Raw genomic sequence first — 18,665 nt, forward strand, 5'->3', positions numbered from 1 at the left:
GACCGCTCCCCTGGACCGTCACCCTGCCCCCCTGGACCACCACCCGGCCCACTTTCTGAACATTTGGAATACTTGTGCAGCCTCTAGTCATACAGGCTGGTTTTTAAAGGCAGCCCGTCAGGTCAGTGCCAGGCAGCTGGTGTTGTCTATGGGACAAAGGCAGCGTTTCCTCCACTCTGGCTCTAGATTAGCCCCCAGGACAAGGGTATTGTCCCCTCGTGTTCCCCGTTAGTGGAGGGTGTGCGCTAGTTAGCCAGCCCTTTCTGCAGTTGGCCTGCAGCCTCCCCCCTCAGTCCCTCCTGGGGGGTGGGAGCTGCTTCCTTTGAAAAACCATCATTTTCACAACCTCTGCACTTTGCATAATGAGCTGCTTTTCCATAAAAGCCTCAATTATGCTTCTCAGAGGCTGATGAATGGTGACTTCGTCTGAGGCCCACCCCGTGCCTGCGGTGGGGGCTCGCAAGCTTGGAGAGAATGCACCCCTCCAGATGGAGGGATGCCCCAGTTTGGAGATGTCATGGCTGTGAATGACTGTGAGGAGTGAGGTCTTTTGTGATCAGTCAAAAGGTGAGGCCAGGGTGCCCTGAGCCCCAGCCATCAGTCCAGTGTAGGGAGGATGCTTCTTGCAAACACTCACTGAGTGAGGCAAGGGTGCCCTCAAACCCTCTGTCTCTTCTTCTGTGGGTTGGGGTGCTCCCGCCCCTTGCTAGTTCTCTGATCTGAAGGGCAGATCATGGTGTGCTTGGCAGAGCAGGGTGTTAGGAAGCGACCCCGCTGGCTGTTAGCCAGTGAAGGAGGTGGATGTATCCATGCCTTTAGCCCCAGATCTGGTGAGCATGTCCCTGTATGGAAGGAGGGCCCCTGAAGATGTCATGGTCCAGGTTCTCAAGATGAGTCCACCCTGGGGTATCCAGGTGGATCTCCTAATCCTGACCTGTGTCCTTGAGAGAGAGAGAAGACGCAGACACAGGAAGAGGCTACATGAAGATAACTAGAGGCTGAGAGCTGGGGCCACAAGCCAGGGACCACAGGGGCCCTAGGAATTGGGGAGGTGGCAGAGGGTCTGCCCTGAAACCTACCTCTCCTCCCATGAGTTTGGACCACCGGCTGCAGAGCTGTGGGAGGCTGTGCATGGGTTGTTTGACCACAGGGTCCGTGGAAGAGAGCTGGGCAGTGTTGGCACTTGTAGTAATGGGTACCATTGTTCGCTGCAGAGCGGTGTTTCCTGGGGTGAGGAGGGGTGAGATGAGGAGGCAGGTCTATCTGATGTCATCTGCCTGTCTCAGCAGGTCACCCTTTCTCAGAAGGGCCTTGCTGGTGGACATGCAAGGGCTACTTTGAACAGCTCTTCTCTGAGTGGGAGTCAGTGCAGGTGTGAGGGGCTGGGAGGGGGTGTCACAGGGCCTGGGAGGGGATGATACTGGGGCTGGGAGGGGGTGACACTGGATGGGAGTCCGTGGAGGTATGAGGGGCTGTGGGGGGGTGACACTGGGGCTGGGAGGGGATGAAACTGGGGCTGGGAAGGGGTGACACTGGATGGGAATCCGTGGAGGTATGAGGGGCTGTGGGGGGGGTGACACTGGGGCTGGGAGGGGTGACACTGGGTGAAAGTCAGTGCAGGTACGAGGGGCTGTGGGGTCTGACACTGGGAGGGAGTCATTGTGGGCAGGAGGAGCTGAGGGGGTGTCTTGGGGGTGTGAGATTCACGCTCATACTTTGTGACTTCTGGGGTCTTCTCCCCAGATTCCTGAGGACGTATTGGAGACCATCTGACAGTACAAGGCCTACTGTGTGCCGTCTCTTGTGGAATGAGGGTGCTGGGCAGGCTGCTTGGGGCAGTCTTGGGGCCTCCAGCCCCTCCCAGCTTTTCTGGGACTCCGGGGGTCCCCACTGCAGGAGGCGGGGCGGTACAGTTTGTGGCCTGTGATATGACATAGAAGCTGGTGCTCAGAGAGGAGAGGCTGGTTCCTGCAGGTCGGTGGGAAGTGACCACGTGAACTAGTTGGGGTCCCCTTGACCTCAGCACAGCCCATCCTTTCAGAATTTCACATGGGGTGTCTGGGGGCCACCCCAGAGCCCTGGTGGGGCAATGTGATGTGTATGGGGCTGTTAACTGAAAGGGTCAGTGGCTCAAATCCACCAGCTGCTATTTGAGGTGAAATTGACTTGGGGGCAGTGGATTTGGTTCTGTGGGGGGACACCTTGGAATCCTGGTGGCAAAGTGGGTTAAGTATTGGTTTGCTGAGGCAGAGGCCACAGGTCAGTGGTCTGAGGTCACAGCTCTGGGGCGAGGAGGTGGCAGCCCTCTTCTGTGATGATGACACCAGGAAGCCTGTGGTGGTCACTGCAGGTCAGAACTGACTTGACAGCCATGGGTGGATGGAGACATCTACCTGGTGCTGTCCAAGTGACCCTGGCCGCGTCTCAGAGGACTGGCCAGTCTGTGTCCTGAGCGGATGGCTGGCACAGGGCAGGCGGCAGGCGGCAGGCCGGGGAGGGGCTGGACGTCTCCCAGGACCCAGGAAACTGGAGCTTCTTTCTTTAATTTGAAGCGAATTCTTGGAATAACAGACACACCCGGATCCCTATCTAAGTACAACAGAACATTCTGGAACTAAGAATAGGTGCCTTTCGTCTGCTGGTCTCTGGTTTCCTGGTATGCGAGTGTGGTTGGCTGCAGTGGACCGATGTGGGAGGCTGGTGGTCTTACAAGTGGGAGGCCAAAGGTGTAGGCAGCGTTCGCAGGACATCTACCAGACCCCCATCTTTTTGGGCTCGCTAAGGCCCAGCCTCCTGTCCCCCCACCCCTCTGCTTGGGGACTAGAACATGCCTGCCTGCTCAGTGCGCTGGGGTCCTGACTTCCAGCCCAGAGCTCGCACTGCCTTCCAGGATCACCTAGGAGGTGCCAGGTTTCCCTGGAGTGACCCTGAGTGGCTCAGGGGAGCCTGAGGGAGCATCCTAGGGAGGACAGCTGTGTCCTGAGCCCCAGGCGGAGGGGGAGCCTTTTCTGGACCCCACGGTGCCTCACCCCTCCTGGACACGGTATCCACAGCTTGTCCCTCACCCACGCCTGCCAGGCCCCTCTGCCGTGGCCTGCCTGGCTAGTTCTGGATCACTGGGCTGCCTTGCAGACAGGGCGGGCACCCGTTTACATTCAGCGGCACTTCCTGTCAGGAGCCCAGTCCTCTCTCCCCACCTGGTGACATCAGTCATCCCGCTGCTGTCCTGAGGCCTCGCCTTGGGGTGGGCCTGTCTAATGGGAGGGCCTGCCTTCCTCCTAGCTCCTTGAGTATGGAGACAGCACTATGTGGGCAGTCAGAGAGCAGGGTTGGGAAACGGAATCCCTTCCCCAGGATGGGAGGCCACAGAGGCCTCTGTGGATTTTGGGGATCACGGCTGTGGTCCTGCTTACCCTTCCCTGTGGATCCCACCTCAACGTCGAGAAAACCAAAGTTCTCGCAACTGAACAGTAACCGGAGGAAAGACTGCAGTTTTTAAGGATTCATTTTACTTGGATCCATAATCAAGATCCAGGAAATCATGAAAAATCGGCTGCCAAGGACATCTTTAAAGTGTTAATGAGCAAGGATGTCACTTTAAAGACTAAGATGTATCTGATCCAAGCCATGGTATTTTCAGTTGCTTCATATGCATGTGGAAACTGGACAATGAGTAGGAAGTTTGATTGGAGAAGAATCAAAGCCTTTGAATTGTGGTCTTGGTGAAGGTTATGGAATAGTCTGGAGACCTTTCATCTCAGTCCTGGGGCTGGAAGTGACTCAGCTCACTTGACCTTGGGTTTCCAAGGCTCGTCGTCTTTCTCCCACAGAGCTGCTGGTTAAGCCTCCCGAGAGGCTGCCCCTTAGGTTAGTGATGTCCCTGGCAAGGACCCAGAAGAACAGTCTGGAAAGAGGAGTCGTCAGGGGGCTCCTGAGAACCAAGGTGGTGAAACACCTCATGAACTTTGGAGGTGTTGTTAGGACGGACCAGTCTTTTGGAAAAGACCACATGTGGGCGAGGAGGGTGTCAGAGGAGAGGGAGACCCCAGGCCGTGGACAGGCAGCGTGGCTGTGAGCCTGTGCTGCAGGGGTTGGTCCTTGAAGTCAGGGTGAGTCGGTGGGGACTGGGCATGCTGAGCACAGCCCCTCTCCCCAGGCCTCCTCCCTCTCGGCGTCTGTCTTTCCTTTCCTCCCTCTGCCTTCTTGGCCGTGAGCTCCTGCTCGTCTGTCTCAGGGTGGCATCGTGGGCTCCTGTGACCGCCCGCTGTGGTAGCGTGAGGTTGGGGCCAGCCTGCCCCCGGCACACAGCTAGTGCTCAGCCGTGGGGAGTGGACGTGTGGATGTGACTGTGCTCACTGGGTGAGAAGCTGGCTGTTTATTATCCCCCAAGACCCCCAGTATCCTTGTTCGTGAAGTTGGGGTCACAGAGGTCTGAATGTCGGGCGGCTCTTAGTGCAGGACCATACCCGCCACCTCTGTACCTCCTCCTCCTCCTCCTTGGCAAACAGGGCTCTCTCCCCCACCTTGTGGTCCTTGTCCACTCCCACCTGCAGCTCTGGGGCCTCACGCCGGCTCCCCCAGGCCTCCTGGCCACTCAGGCACCGAGGACTCGGAATTGCTCCTCCTGGTGGTGGGAGGCAGACAGCTCAGGTCACCACAGAGGGAGGATGATCTCACTAGCACATGTGCCAAGACCAAGGAATCGTGTTGATGAGACAGGAGTGTGTGGATCACATGCCTGCCGTGGGCATGGGGGGGCCCGGGGCCATCCCGGGCTGGTGCGGGGGAGCTCGGCAGAACACACCAGGTCTTCTGGCTGTGTCTCAGAGCTGACTCCCAGCACTGGGCACTCATCCAGGAAGGTCCTCGGCCCCTGCTTCTGCAGATGGGGAAACTGAGGCAAGAAGGATGGCACTGTATAGGCGACATGAAGATGGCAATCACTATCTAAGAAACCAAGGGACAGACTGCTGTCAAGGGCCTCTTTAAAGTGCTGAAGAGAGGGATGCCAGCTAAAAGACTAAGGTGTGTCTGATCTAAGCCATGACCTTTTCAGTTGCTTCGAATGCATTTGAAAGTTGGACAGTGAATAAGGAAGACTGAAGAAGAGTTGGTACCTTTGAGTTGTGGTGTTGAAGGCTACTGGACATACTGTGGGCTGCCAGAAGAACAAACCAGTGTGTGTGGGAGGACAGCAGCCAGGGTGCTTGTGGGAACACATCTTCCCATCAACTTACCTCACAGTTTCATCACCTGCTTTATGACCATCCACTTATCTATCCATCACTCCCCGTGTACTTTCCTCTTTTACATCATCCCATCTGTCCATCTCTTCCCCTCCACGTTCACCTCCTATCTTTAGGCCACCTGTGCTCGCAGGCACGTTCACCCATCCACTTGGCCACCCACCCACCTGTCCACCCATCACCTCACCCATCTGTCTGTCAGTCCACCTGTGTAGTCACCCACTCACTTGTACATGGATACTCCCTCCCTCCCACCCACTCACCCACCCAGCCACCCGTCCCATCTGGAGCCATTCACCTCTCCATCCCCCTACTTCTCCACTTACACCTTTGTCCACCCATGCATTCCCTCCTGAATCTGACTACCCAGCCATGCATTCTGCTCATCTCCTTACCATCCACTCCTCCCCGTCCATCCATCCTCCTGTCTGTCCACCCACCTATCCCTCCATCCACCCCCAGTGCATGCATCCGTCCTTCTACCCGTCCATCCACTTATCTACCCATCCGCACCCACCCATCTCTATTCATCTACCCATCCATCCATCCTTCCACCCATTCATCCACGTATCTCCCCATCCACTCAACCACCCAGCCAGCCATCAGTCACTCACTGTTGACTCTTCCCACCCACTCGTCCGTCACTCTATTCCTGTGGGCCTTTCTGTGCCACGTGCTGTGCTAGCCTGTGGGGGACCCAGGCTGACCTGGAGAAGCTGCCTTATCACACGAGGTGGAACCTGAAGAATGATCTGAGATGAGTGGGTGGGTAGGGGGCTGGGGGCGCAAAGGCAGACTGAACCACATGTGCAAAGACTGGAGCCAGAAGTGGACATGGGGCTTTGTGGCGAGGACACTAACGTGGGGCAGGAAGGGTTGGCAGCGCCTCTCTGTGCATCCCTGTCCCACCTCAGAGCGAGGTCCCAGCAGCTGGGCATGAGACCCTGGACCCTTCCCAGCTGGTCATGAGACCTGAACTGTACTGGGTAGCCTCTGACCCCCCAGGCCACCCGTCCCCTCTCCTGCCACCTGCCGTGAGTAGCTTGAGGCAGAAACAAATTGGATTTGTACCTCCGTTCTCTGGGGGATCTGGGGCCCAGTGGGGATGTTAGAATAAAGCTAGTAAGGGTTTTATAGGCAGCAGGGTGATCCACGTGGCTGCGACACTCCGTGGCTGTGATGAGACACTCCCTCTGATCTCTGCTGGAGAGAGCAGAGAAGGGGCTGGGGAGAGGGCGGAACCAGTCACAGGGAAGACACGGACCAGGGAGGTTCCGATGAACCCATACTCACAAGTTCTTGTGTTTTGTGAAAGAGAGAGACATTTGGAAATTGCCATCATGTCTCCTGTTGTCTGGCACCTGCTGTCTATCTGTCTGGAGAGGCACAGACATCTTCTGTTACATACATTAAAGGGGTCCTGCGTGGATTATGGGGGGATGCTGAGACCACCCCTCACTGTCTTCTCTCCCGCAGGCCTTTTCCTTCCGAGGAGACAGCGGACGATGATGATGTCTACCGCAGCCTGGAGGAGCTGGCCGAGTAAGGCGCCTGGGGGGCAGGGTGGGCTCCGTGGGGTCCGGCCGGTGGGGGGCAGGGACGGACGAGGGAACCTTGCAGCCTCGAGCCTGGTGGACAGAGCAGCGGTTCAAGACACACTTCTGCAAAGCCGCCGGTGGACACATAGGCTTGGTGGCCCCACTGATGGGGCTTCCTGAGAACCTCTGGGCTTTGGTCAGCCCCAGATGGTCAGCCAGCTGGAAGTCCTACAGGGGAGAAGTGAGGTCACCAGGCCTGAAACCAGGCCTGGGTGCTGCTGTCCTCTCTTCAGTCCTGGGAATGGGGAGAGGCTGCTTAGGAAATTTCTAAAAAGGTAAACTTTGTAGAAAGGTAAGCACACGGAGTTCCTGAGGGTCAGGACCCAGGTCAGGTCCTGGCTCTGTGAGGCCTGCAGCATCGTCCTGAGTTTGAGGAAACCGAGGTTCCCAGCGTAGGAGGGCTGGGCTGCTGGCCCAGGTGGAAGGAGCAGCTGAGTGGTGTGAAGTGGCCTTGTAGGCTGGCCAGGTGCCCCCGGCTTCTTCCCACCTGTCCAGACCTGGCCCAGGTGTCACCTGCCTGTGAGCCCTGCATCCCCACCCCACAGCGCCCGCACCCCCATTTGTCGTCCTCTGTGGACTCTGTCCCAGCCAGACCACCAGTGTCTGAGGTCAGGGCCTCCATCTCCTACCGTCCCTGTCGTGGTTACCCCGGGCTCCTGGAACAGGAAGTCCATGGAGCGGGCAGCTTAAGAGAACACGACTTGTTTTTTCACAGTTTTAGGGCCAAGCCACTGAGATAGTGGCTTGATGCCAGATGCTGGTGTTCTAAGGGACTCCTCCTTGGTGTCTGATACTGTGTGTGTGCGCGCGCAGGGATTAGGACTAGAACTTGCAACACACCCTCATTAACACAACAGCAGAAACTCTACATTTCTGAACAGGATCGCATAAGGCCCTACATGGCCAACCTGAACATGGGCTCTGCCTTCTAGAAACATCCTTAGTGGTCAACCAGAGTGAGGCTTTGAGAGTTCTGAGGCCACATGTGCAGAGATGGGGGGCTCCTCTTTGCCTGGGGTCCTGCAGGCCCAGGCAGCTTGGAGTACACTCTCCCCTCTAGTGATCCCCTCAGGGTACTCAGCAGGGCTGTGGGGTGCACGCCTCCCCTCTCGCCCTTCCCCATCGTGCTGCACTCACCGTGACGTGTGTGTGACAGCTGTCCATGTGGCTGTGGTGGTGTGACGGGTCCTGTGACATCAGGGCCTCACCCCAGCGAGCCCCGGGTGATGGTCGCTGCTGCAGACGTGAACCCCAGATTCCGGGAGGGAATGAACTAGAATCTTTGACTTGCGGGAGGTCCCAGCAGCCCAAGTTTAATCAATTTTTCATGCTTTCTCTCCTTCCTGCTTTCACTGAAAAGCACAGTTTCATAGCCTGTGTCTCCAAGGGCGCGGTGTTGATGTTCTGCTGCCAGACCGATTTACAGAGCGCAGCGGCAGCGTGTCCTACCCGGGCCGTGGCCAGGGCGAGGCTGTGTGTTTCCGCGCTTTGGTCCCGGCCCTTGGTCTGGCTCGCTGGGCACTGGGTCATACAGGTGTGAGGGTCCTTCCGGCTGGCGGGCAGACGATGTGATCGAGGTCCCCCCCCCCTACCCCCACCCCTGGCCGGGCCTCAGTGCAGCTCCTTCCCTCTCTTCTGTCCTGGAGCCTGGGACCTGCCTGGCAGTGACGGCCATGAGTGAGCTGGAACAGGCTTCCCCTTGCACATCCGGCCACTCATCCAGTCCTTCACCTGTCCCCCCAGTCAGCTCATCCTGAGCACTTCCTGGGTGCCAGGCCCAGGCCCAGGAGCTAGAGATACAAGCTGGACCTGGCGGATGGTGTAGGTTTGGTCACAGTAAAGCTGGTATCGCCACAGAACGTGTTTGGTCTCCTGGTGTGTGGGAGAGTTAGGACGATGTGCACTGTGGTCTCTGAAAGGCACTGGCCAAACGTGTTACCTGCCGTGCTGCTGACCAGAGTCTAGAGTTAAATGCACTGGCCACTCCTAGGGAGGAATTTGGGCAGTGCCAACACCCTGGACAGCAGGCTGCCCGGAAAGCAGCTGTTTACTGCCGCCACCGTGGGGATTGCTTGTGATACCAGTAAAAGAAATAGTTGACACCTTTATTCCTTTCTTTGTTTATCATGATGTTGTTTATGATGATTTTTGCTTTCTTGATACAAAAGGCTGTAGTCTTTGCTCTTCTGCTCCAAGTGCTTCAAGAACTCTACAGTTTCTGCAAGTGAAGTTGTGTCATTGGCATGACACAGGCTCTTAATAGGGCTTCCTCCACCCCGCGAGCGTGTTTTTCTTCTACCTTCTTAGGATTTTCTAGTGGTGTCGTTAAAAACATAAAGAGGAATGTGAAATATACGTTAAAAACTTTTAACCTAATCTGTCAAAAGATCAGCTGTTGAAACACGCACTCAGTATCTAAATAATTGAAGCGATCCCTTGTCCTCTTTCTTGGTTGTCAGGAGGAAGGCCACTCCGGGTGGCCTGAATCCCAGCGGCTCCAAGGATGGGCCATCTCCCTGCATGCAATTTACAGCCTCAGAGAGCCCACTGGAGGCCAGCTGTGGATGAGTTGGTTCCAACTCGATGGCAGGGAGTTTTGAGTTTAGTCTAAATTGTGCCAAGTCTGTGAGTCCAATGCCCACTGACAACAGTGTACCTGTACTGGTGCCCATTAGCCACGTGTGACCCGCAGCCTGGGCTGTGAAGCTCAGCTTGGGCTCACATCCTCTTCTGGGAGACGGCTGGGTCTGGGAGCCAGGGCAGGGCCCGCCACACTGGAGCAGCTACAGCTCTTTACTCCATTTGAAATGATTGAGTACAGTATTTAGTCTCACATCCTGTAAGAACCCCTCCAGTACCTTCTCCCTGCGTGTAGAATCCTGTAAGGTTAGGATAGGGTTGAGACATCCCCACCAGAGGATAGAATGTAGCAAACATTTGCCCACTTTCCAGGCACGCCTGTCATCTCTTACCATCCTGTGTCAGTGATTGCACCACCTCCAGTGCACACAGAGCCTGAAATGATAGGTCTGGGTGGTAATGAGTACGTGTGCTGCCGTCTGTAAAGCCTCCGTGTGACACGCTTCCATCGGGCTGCAGCCGCCCGCCTCACGCACTGCACGCCTCTCGAGTGCCGGAGTCCTTCCTTTAATTTTCTTTGGAAAATATCTCTGTGAAGTGCATCACTGCCGGCCCTGTGCTAGTGATGGCAGCAGCAGGAGCCACGAAGGTTGTAGGGTGAAACAAAGGTTAGTCAGCACGTGAAGGGAGGGAATCAAGGAGTGACAACAGCAAGCTGCAAAAACAAAGAACAGCCCTCCGAGTGCACTGAGAGCTGTAAGGCGAGGGAGGGAGAGACCCGTGTCAGGTGCAGGGAAGGGGCTGATGTCTTGGATGGGCACGTTTACATCACTCCAAGACCGGGAACTCATTGGAAAGCAGCGCCTGGCTTGCCTCTGAACAATCAGCTGAGTGAGGCCAAAGGGGCAGCATTTGCCCCAGAACAAGGTTTAGAAAGCAGGAAGGGACTGGAAAGAGTGAAGGGAAACAGGGGGAGGGGGGCGGGTTAGGAAGTAGGGAGTGTGCTCTACACTGAGGGGGTTGTAACAGTGTCAGGAAACAAAGTGTCTATACAGTGTGGGAGGAGTAACTAACTTGCTTTCTAAAATTTCCCCCAAACCACAAGAACAGGAAGGGGTAAAGTATTAGGATTAATGGAAACAAGAATCACAGGGAAGAAGTAGGACATATGCTATTACATTACAGTTCTCATTAATATTGTAAGAGAAAATACATGTAAGCACAGTGGAACACAACACCAGTTAGATTTGTAAACTTTCACTGACATGGCTTTTAAAAGAAAAGCTGTATATCATGAAAAAGGAAAGGAAAAAGCGAGACCCACCTCTGACAGGATGACCAAGTGTCAAATCACGTAGCATCTTGGTTTATAGAGTGTGTGGTGGCCTCAGGAGATACAGGCTGTATCAGATTGTAAGAGCTGCTGTTTGGAAAATTAGCAGACAGTAGTGCCCTTGCCGTGGGCGTGATTCTGCCTCTCGGCCGCCTCCCTTCGTGTCTGAGGCTGTCAGTCTTCATGGCAGGAGACACCATCCTTCTCCTATAGAGCTTTTGGTGGAAGCACTGGAGACAGCTGGCCTCTTAGTTGGCATCCCAGGTGTGTGTGAGCATCCCCGTACATCAGGAGCGTGTCAGCATTCCAGGACGGCATCCCTGCCTGCTGGGAGCGTGTCAGTATCCTCGGTCAGCATCCCTGCACACCAGGAGGGGGTCAGCATCCACACACACGGGGAGGGGATCAGCATCCTGGGACAGCATTCCAACACATTGGGAGCAGGACGGCATCCTCGCATGCTGGGAGCCGGGTCAGCATCCTAGGTCAGCATGCCCGCATGCCGGGAAGGGGTCAGCATCCTGGGACCACATCCCCACATACTGGGAGTGTGTCAGCATCCCGGGATAGCAGGAGCAGGTCAGCATCCCGGGACAGCCTTCCTGCACACCGGGAGGCGGTCCGCATTCTGGGGCAGCATCCCCACACACCGAGAGGGGGTCAGCCTCCCTGCACACCGGGAGTGGGCCAGCATCCCGGGCCACCATCCACATACACTGGGAGCGGGTGACCAGGGCCCCTTTGCTGTTTAGAAAGGAGTTCTCAGCACAGGAGGAGCCTGGGTTTGGACTGCTCTCTCTGGTACCCCTTCCATCTTCATAGCGCCTCCTCCCGGTCTATGACACCCCTGTTCCTGTCCTACCCCAGAGCCTCGTGGGAGTTCCCTTACCCTCTTGGGCAGGCGTGGGCCCTGCACTAGGGATGCTTCCTGCTTGTGGCAAAGCCAGGGTGGGCCAGCTGCTAAAGTGTCCATGTGTCCAGCCAGCAGTGCTGAGCCTCAGTTTTCCCACCTGGCATGCAAGCACAGCCCCCCTGGTCCGCGGCCCGTGATTTAGGACTGGACTACATCAGGGCTGATTTCCTGGTCCTGATATTGAAGTGTGTTCCCACTTAAACAAATGTGATAATGGCAGGGGAGGAATGTGATTTATCCGCGACTGTATCACTGCGTGCTTTATAGCAGCATGAGATGGCGGCTGGGTGCTAAATGTGTCATGTTAGCATCACGGAGGTCGTTTTTTTAAGGTGCGTTTCTGTAAAAGGGTTCTGCTGGTGTCCATACTGCCTTCAGTTAGGCCTGGACCTCTTCCAGGCGAGTGGAGGGCGAAGGAAAGTTGCAGTCCAGCAGTGACCATGTGGGGCTGCCCACATCTGCTGAGGACACCTGTGTGCACTGACAACCAGAGGGTCCCCTCTTGATGCTGGACACTGGGGCACGTGACACTCCAACCTGCTGCCTCACAGACTGTTAGCGGGTCTTGGCCAGCAGAGCCCGAATCCAGCAGCAGCAGCAAGGCCCCGTCACACAATGTCTGTGGTCCAGCAGAGCCTAGTGGGCGGTTTCCAGAATCTTCCATCATGTAGGGGTCTCAGAGGGCAGGGCCCTTCCCAGGGTCACACAGCAGCTGAGAGGCCTGGAATTCGAACCTGTGTCTGCCTGTCTTTCCTGATCTCTTCCTCCCTGGCCTGGCGTCCGAGGGCCTTGGGCCCTGTCTTCTGACCCTGTCTCTCTCCCCCTAAAGCCTTCCACCCCCACTGTGTGCACTGAGCATGGAGCTGAAGAATGAGGAGGGCAGGAGCCCTGGCCACCGACCCCGCTTACCCTGTCGTCTACCAAGATGGCCCAAGGCCCTGGCTGCTGGAGAGGGGCCCACGTGGGCTTGATAGGCAGCGGGACCACCCCAGGCTCTGAGCAGGTGTCCTTGATCAATGGGACTGTCTGTTCTGGAGCTTCTGCGGTCAGTGGCGTTGACAGTCCTGTCGTAGAAGTTATTGTGCCATCAAGTCGGAACCGACTCACAGCTGACTCGCCAGAGAGTTTCCGAGGATTTAAGTCACACGGGAGGAGATACGCCTCTTCCTTCCACGAAGCCGCTGATGGATTTGAGTCATGTGCCTTAGGGTTGACAGCTCGGCTTCTTACCACGAGGCTATCTGTGCCCTCGTATCATGTATGTAATATCTGCTTTACTGATTGATTTCCCAAACCTGCTCACCCTCTAAAACCCAGCTCAGAGGGCACCTCCTGTAAGAACCCCAGCTCTGCCAGGTGAATGAGGCACCCCCCCCACCCCCCCGCGCCAGCTCCTGGAAAAGAATGTCAGTATTATCATCATCGATGCTGGGTCCTTGCTCTCTCCTGGTGAGCTCCCCACAGGAACCCCCACTTTGACCACCATGACCAGAACTCACAGGTATTGTCTTGAGGGCCTGGCCCTGTGAGCATGCTCCCAGAGGGGCCTTGAGCAGTCAGTGTGAGCCAGGTGGTCTGGCCTCCCTTTGCCTGAGGGAGGGTGAGGGCTCAGAGTGTGAATGACGTTCATGTGGCCACACAACCCTGGGAGGAAGGATTGATGCTCCGGGCACCCCCTTCGACCAGGGCGGTCCCCGGCTAATTGAGGGTCTGGCCTCTGCTGATCTTCCTGGAACCTGGCTGTGTTTGGATGGGGGCGGCCTCCACTGCTTCAGACGTGCTGGGAAGGGACTTGGTGGCGAGGACACAGCTGGTGGGTGGGGCTCTCCTGGGCCTGGGGGCCCTGCTCTTGTGCTGTGGCCTCTCTGTGCCCTGGCCAGTCACCCGTAGAAAGAGGAACCCTGCTGACCCATGAGGATGAGGGTCTGCTGAGTATGTGCCGGGAACCCCGTAAGGTGTCAAAAGACCGCTGTCTGTCTGCTTCTCCACGTAACCCAGTTCACAGCCTCCTCCAAGGGCCGGGGGGTTCCCTGCCACCCTGGTCCCCACCCCAGGCTCGGGAGATGCTCTGCACTGTGAACACCGGTGGGATGTGGTTTCCTAGTAACAAGATAATCATGGTCAGGGCCCTGCTGCCCAACATCTGACAGCCCGGGGCCAGCAGTGCTAAGTGCATGTCAGGAGCGATGCTTTATGCCCACCATGAGCACACAGCCCGAGGCCGGAGAACGCCCGTGGTGCCTGCCCACTCGCCTTTGGTTTTCCTCAAGAGGAGAGGGGTGAGATGGCTTCTCCAGGCAGCTGGCTTTCCGGGACAGCACTGGGGGCCAGGGGCTCAGGCGGGAGGCGGTGGAGGCCGCCACGCTGGTCTCTGGGGGCTCGGCCCCCTCCTGGATGATTGAGGCAATTGTGGGGACAAAAATAATTGTTGGGATTTAGCATCTGTCAGCGCAGCTGCCGCCGGGAACAGCAGGAGCGAAGGATGAGACAGGAGGAGGTGTTGCGGCGAACACTGGGCGGGGGTGGGGACGCCGCATCCACCGTACGGGGCTGGGCCACGGCTGGACCAGGACTGGGTGGTCTTCTTGATGTGGCCTGTACCCTCCTCTTCCCGCCCCCAAGATTATCTGGTGGGAGGCTTCTCCTGAGGGGACACAGGCCAGGCTTCCAGGGATGGGGCCCGCTGGGCACATTCGTCAGTGAAGGTCACCGTGGAGCCCCCAGGTCGCATGCTGTGATCCCACATGTGCCGGTGGGACTGCTCCGTGGGGCTGTGAAGACTGTGACCTGTGTAAGCTGGTTGACAGGCCTGCCTTCAGAGACATTTCTAACGGTTTTGAACCTCCAGCCTTTCTGCTGGGCATTGAGCATTGTACCGCCCAGTGACTCCCACTTCCTCTCTGGTCTCCTGCAAGTCAGAGGCCTTGTTCTGAGTGCTGGTGATGCGGCTTTTGAGTCCAGGTCCGGCACCCATTACCTCTGAGATCTGTCTGCTCTGCGATGGGCCACACACCCTGCTCTGAGTGCGTATTCACGCTGGATCTGCTCATGCGAGGCCTGTGTCTTCTTGTGGAAGCTTCTCTCTCTCTTTCTGTGTGTATGTGTGTATGTTTGTACTTAGAGCTCATACATACACATGTGTGTGAGTGTGTGTGGTTATCAGTGGTTCTGAGCGAGAAAAGCGGACAGCCTGCTCCTGCGTGCTGTCCAGCCTGGGATATCAGGTCAGCTGTCAGTCATTCTGACTCAGTGACAGGAGTTGAGTTGATGTGTCTGTAAACAGGACTCGGGTCCCTGTCCTGGGACGCTTCTTGACACCAGGGAGACCAAGGCACAGGGAGATCGCTGAGAAATGGCCTCGTGTACAGATGCTGAAGGAAACAAGGCCTTTTCACAACCGACTGGGCGAAGCCTTTCCCCGAAGCTGGCACTCTGCATTTGGGCCCCTCGGCTGTAAGGAAACAGATTCCTGGTGACCGCCGCCGTCCACGTGTGGTGTCCCTGCTGCAGCAGCACTAACCAAGACAGTGGATGACTACGATGTACGATGTGCCGCCTGCCTCGTCCAGGAAACTCACGTGTGGAGACCATGTCTTCACTGAGCGGGGTTGGAACGCTGAGGTCGTGGAGCTGGTGCAGGGACAGGAGCCTGACGAATGGCTTCAGTGTTTGTTCCTCATCCGACGCCCCTCCTGACACAGGGACCACTGCTGAGTCTCCACGCCGGGATTGGGGATCCTCCGGGACAGAGCTGGTCCTTTATCCCGTCCGCAGAACCTGACAGGTTTCTGGTACAGAGCTGGTCTTGGGATAAATACTGATTCCATGCCTTGGCTTACTTCTCTAGGGCTGTAAGAGACAGCAAAGGTAGATGGCTTTAACAAAGAGACGTTGATTCTCTTCCAGTTCCACGTGCTGGCTGTCAGGGAGGCTGCATGCTGTCAGCCGTGGGGAAGTCCTTGTGTCCTGTGGCATCGGCAGGCCAGGTGTTCCTGGTAGATCTCCACGTAGCCAGTCTCCCTGGGGTCGGGGAGCTTCCTTCTTCTGAGACCTGAAGCCAAAGGACGCTCTCTGCTCCTGGGGAGTCTCTCGGAGGCACTGAGGTCACCCTACGCTGGCCTCACTTTCTTCCCCTTTATGGCTTGTGAGATAAAAGGTGTTAGAGCCACACGGGGAAGTCCCCTCACACGACTCAGGGCTGTGTGGTGTTCCACCCTCATTCCTCTTGCTGCGATTTGGTTTGTCATATTGTGGGGGTTCATTCAGCACAGATTTTCTACCCTGTACCATTGTGGTGGTGGTATGTGCCCTCAAGTCAACTACACCTCATAGCAGCCCCAAGCGCAACAGCTCTGAACCCCACTCTGTCCTAAGCCAGTCTCACTGATGCCAACATACCTGCCCTCATTACCCCAGGAACTCTCATCTGGAATCTTCCTCTCCTGCACTGTCCCCCCACCCTTCCAAACTGATATCCCTCTCCTAGGACTGGTCCTTCCTGGAAACGTGCCCAAAGTATGTCAGATGGAGCCTCAAATTCCTTGCTTCCCAGGAACAGCTTGGTTTTACCCTCTCTGCGCCATATCTGTTAGTTCTCCTGCTAGTCCAGGTATGTTCAGAAGTCTTTTTCAGTACCGCAACCCAAAGGCATTGATTCTTCCATCGTCCTTAATCTAGTTCCAGTTTTCTAATGTCTATGAAGAAATTGTAAAGACTGGCTTGCATCAGGCATACCTTATTCTCTAGACTGACATCATTGCTCTTTAGCGCTCTGGAGAGGCCCCTGACAGTAGATTTTAATAATGCAGTTTATCTTTGAATTTCCTGACTGCTGATGCCAAGAGTGCTGATTGTGGAACCAGGCAAGCTGCAGTTAACAGTCTCAGTCTCTTCACTGTCTGTCCTGATGCTGCCAGTCGGCCCCGTGCTGAGAATCTTCATATTCTTCATGTTGACCTTCAGTCCGTATTGTAGTCCACAGTCCTTGACCCTCTGCAGCAAATGCTCCGGGGTCCTCCTCAGTTTCAGCAAGCAGCCTTGTATCATCTATACAGCACAAGTCTTCCTCTAGTCCTGATGCCATGTTCCTCCTCGTAAAGTCCAGCCTCTTGAATGATCTGCTCCGTATACAGATTGGAAAGGTCTGGAGACAGGACGCATCCCTGGTGCACTCCTGTACCTTTATGTACATGTGTTGCTGGGAGATACAAGTCAATCTACAGCGTGGCTTACATTTGGGTCTCTTTCTTTTCATTGCAGTTTTGATCTTATTTATTTATTAACAAATATGTTTGAATTTGCTTTTCTGATTCTCATTCATCAAATGAAACCCCATTGCTTGCTTTTTCATTTATTGCCCCACCATCCCCCATAACTTGGAACATGCATGTAATGAAATTTTCGTTCTACTGTCATGCCAATGTTCATTGACCTAGATTGAGGTGTGCAGTCTTGGGTAAGCCATGGCACCTCTTTGGGTCTTAGTTTGGCTGGCTGTGAGATAAAACATTGGTTGGCAGAGAACTTTTTATGTGCTGTTGATGTACAGCACACGATGGGGGTGTCTGCAGGGAAGACAGTGAACGAAGAACAGGCAGAGAGGGGGTGACTCACTTCCCATTTCAGCAGAGTTTGGACCGCAGGCACCTTGCCAAAGAGAAAGAAGGAACAGTGTCTGCATTTTTGAGATTTTTCTGTCCCAAGTTAAGAGGCCAGAACGCAGCTCTCCCTCGAGGGCTTTTACTCGTTGTGTTTACCGTCAGTACCCGGGTGAATTCGATGGATGAGAACTGTGGTGTGAGTGATGAATGTACAATGTGTTTATTGATTTGGGGAGAAGAACGAGCTGTGGACATGGTAGTGAACACGTGGGGGCGGGCGCTCACGTTGGCTCTCGGTGCTGTGGTCATGCCCCGATGGGTTTACCGAGAGGGGGAAGTACGGTGTCATCTTGTTCTTAGCTGGCAGGACACTCAGGCCAGACAGGACATGCTCACTGTACGGGAAAGACAGCACTCGCTGGCTGGACGCACATACATTATGCTACCTCTCGGAGCCTCAGTTTACACTAGGGGAAAATTGAGTATTTTGTAGATGATAAATCATAAATTTGAGAACATCTGATCTCCAGTGAGGCAGGATAGCTTGTTGAACTGACACTGTTGTAGCTACCGGTTATAGGATGTGAGAGGAGGAAGTCTATTTGGCAGAATGGGAGAATAATCAGGCACATGGGACCTCTCGGGGAGGTCTACTCCAGGGAACAGGATTTGACAATTTGTGGCCTTATATTATGTGAGAACAAAACCCAGAGAAAAAGATCATTGCTGTCTTAAATGTGTCAAAGTACAGAAATGAGGGCTGGTAGAGAGGCCAGAAAGTTAGGAGGGAAGGGGTGCATGGGGGGACCCATAGAGCTCACGAGTCCAGCATGTGCATGTGCCCAAGTCCTCAGTGATCATTGAATTTCACGGGCACAGGAGACCCCATGGGTTCCAGCAGCAAAGCATCTGTGAGATGATTTTAGCTGTTGTAAATGCCAGGGAGGCAGCCCGGCAGAGTTCAGACAGATTGCTGTTTGTTGGAATGAATGAATATTACTCTTCAGGAGAAATAGTAGATTCATGGTCCTTTATACCATCCAGGGCACTAGAAGGGATCACTAAACTGGCAGACAAACACGAAAAGGTAAGGCATCGACTAGGAAAAGTGATGCCACTAGATCCAACCTTGAGATGACCCAGATGTTGAAATTGCCAGACAAGTTCTTTAGTAGCACTTTTTTGTGAATGTGACCAGGACTGAGGGGGAAAATATGTACTAAATGAATGAACAAATGGGCATCTTCACGAGAAAAAACAGAAACAATGGACAAGGACTGAAGAAAAATTGTAAAACTGGAAATCATGATAATTGACATGAACAGCTCAGTAGAAGACTGGGCATGAAGGAAGCATCCGGGAGCTTGTGATTCAGGGGAGAAAAGACTGAAGAAA

At 55.2% G+C, this 18,665-nt stretch overlaps 1 protein-coding gene across 1 annotated transcript in view; it reads left to right on the plus strand.

Annotated features, from left to right (window-relative positions):
* Positions 1–18,665, plus strand: part of VAV2 (vav 2 guanine nucleotide exchange factor) — a 143,492-nt gene that overhangs the window by 79,386 nt on the left and 45,441 nt on the right. The window contains exon 4 of the mRNA XM_006900555.1: positions 6,723–6,788. Within this exon, the coding sequence (XP_006900617.1) occupies positions 6,723–6,788 (66 nt within the window). The remainder of the gene's footprint in view (positions 1–6,722; positions 6,789–18,665) is intronic.

Source organism: Elephantulus edwardii, unplaced genomic scaffold (genome assembly GCF_000299155.1).
Source record: "Elephantulus edwardii isolate Elephantulus edwardi_28Jun2011 unplaced genomic scaffold, EleEdw1.0 scaffold00289, whole genome shotgun sequence".
Taxonomy (NCBI): domain Eukaryota; kingdom Metazoa; phylum Chordata; class Mammalia; order Macroscelidea; family Macroscelididae; genus Elephantulus; species Elephantulus edwardii.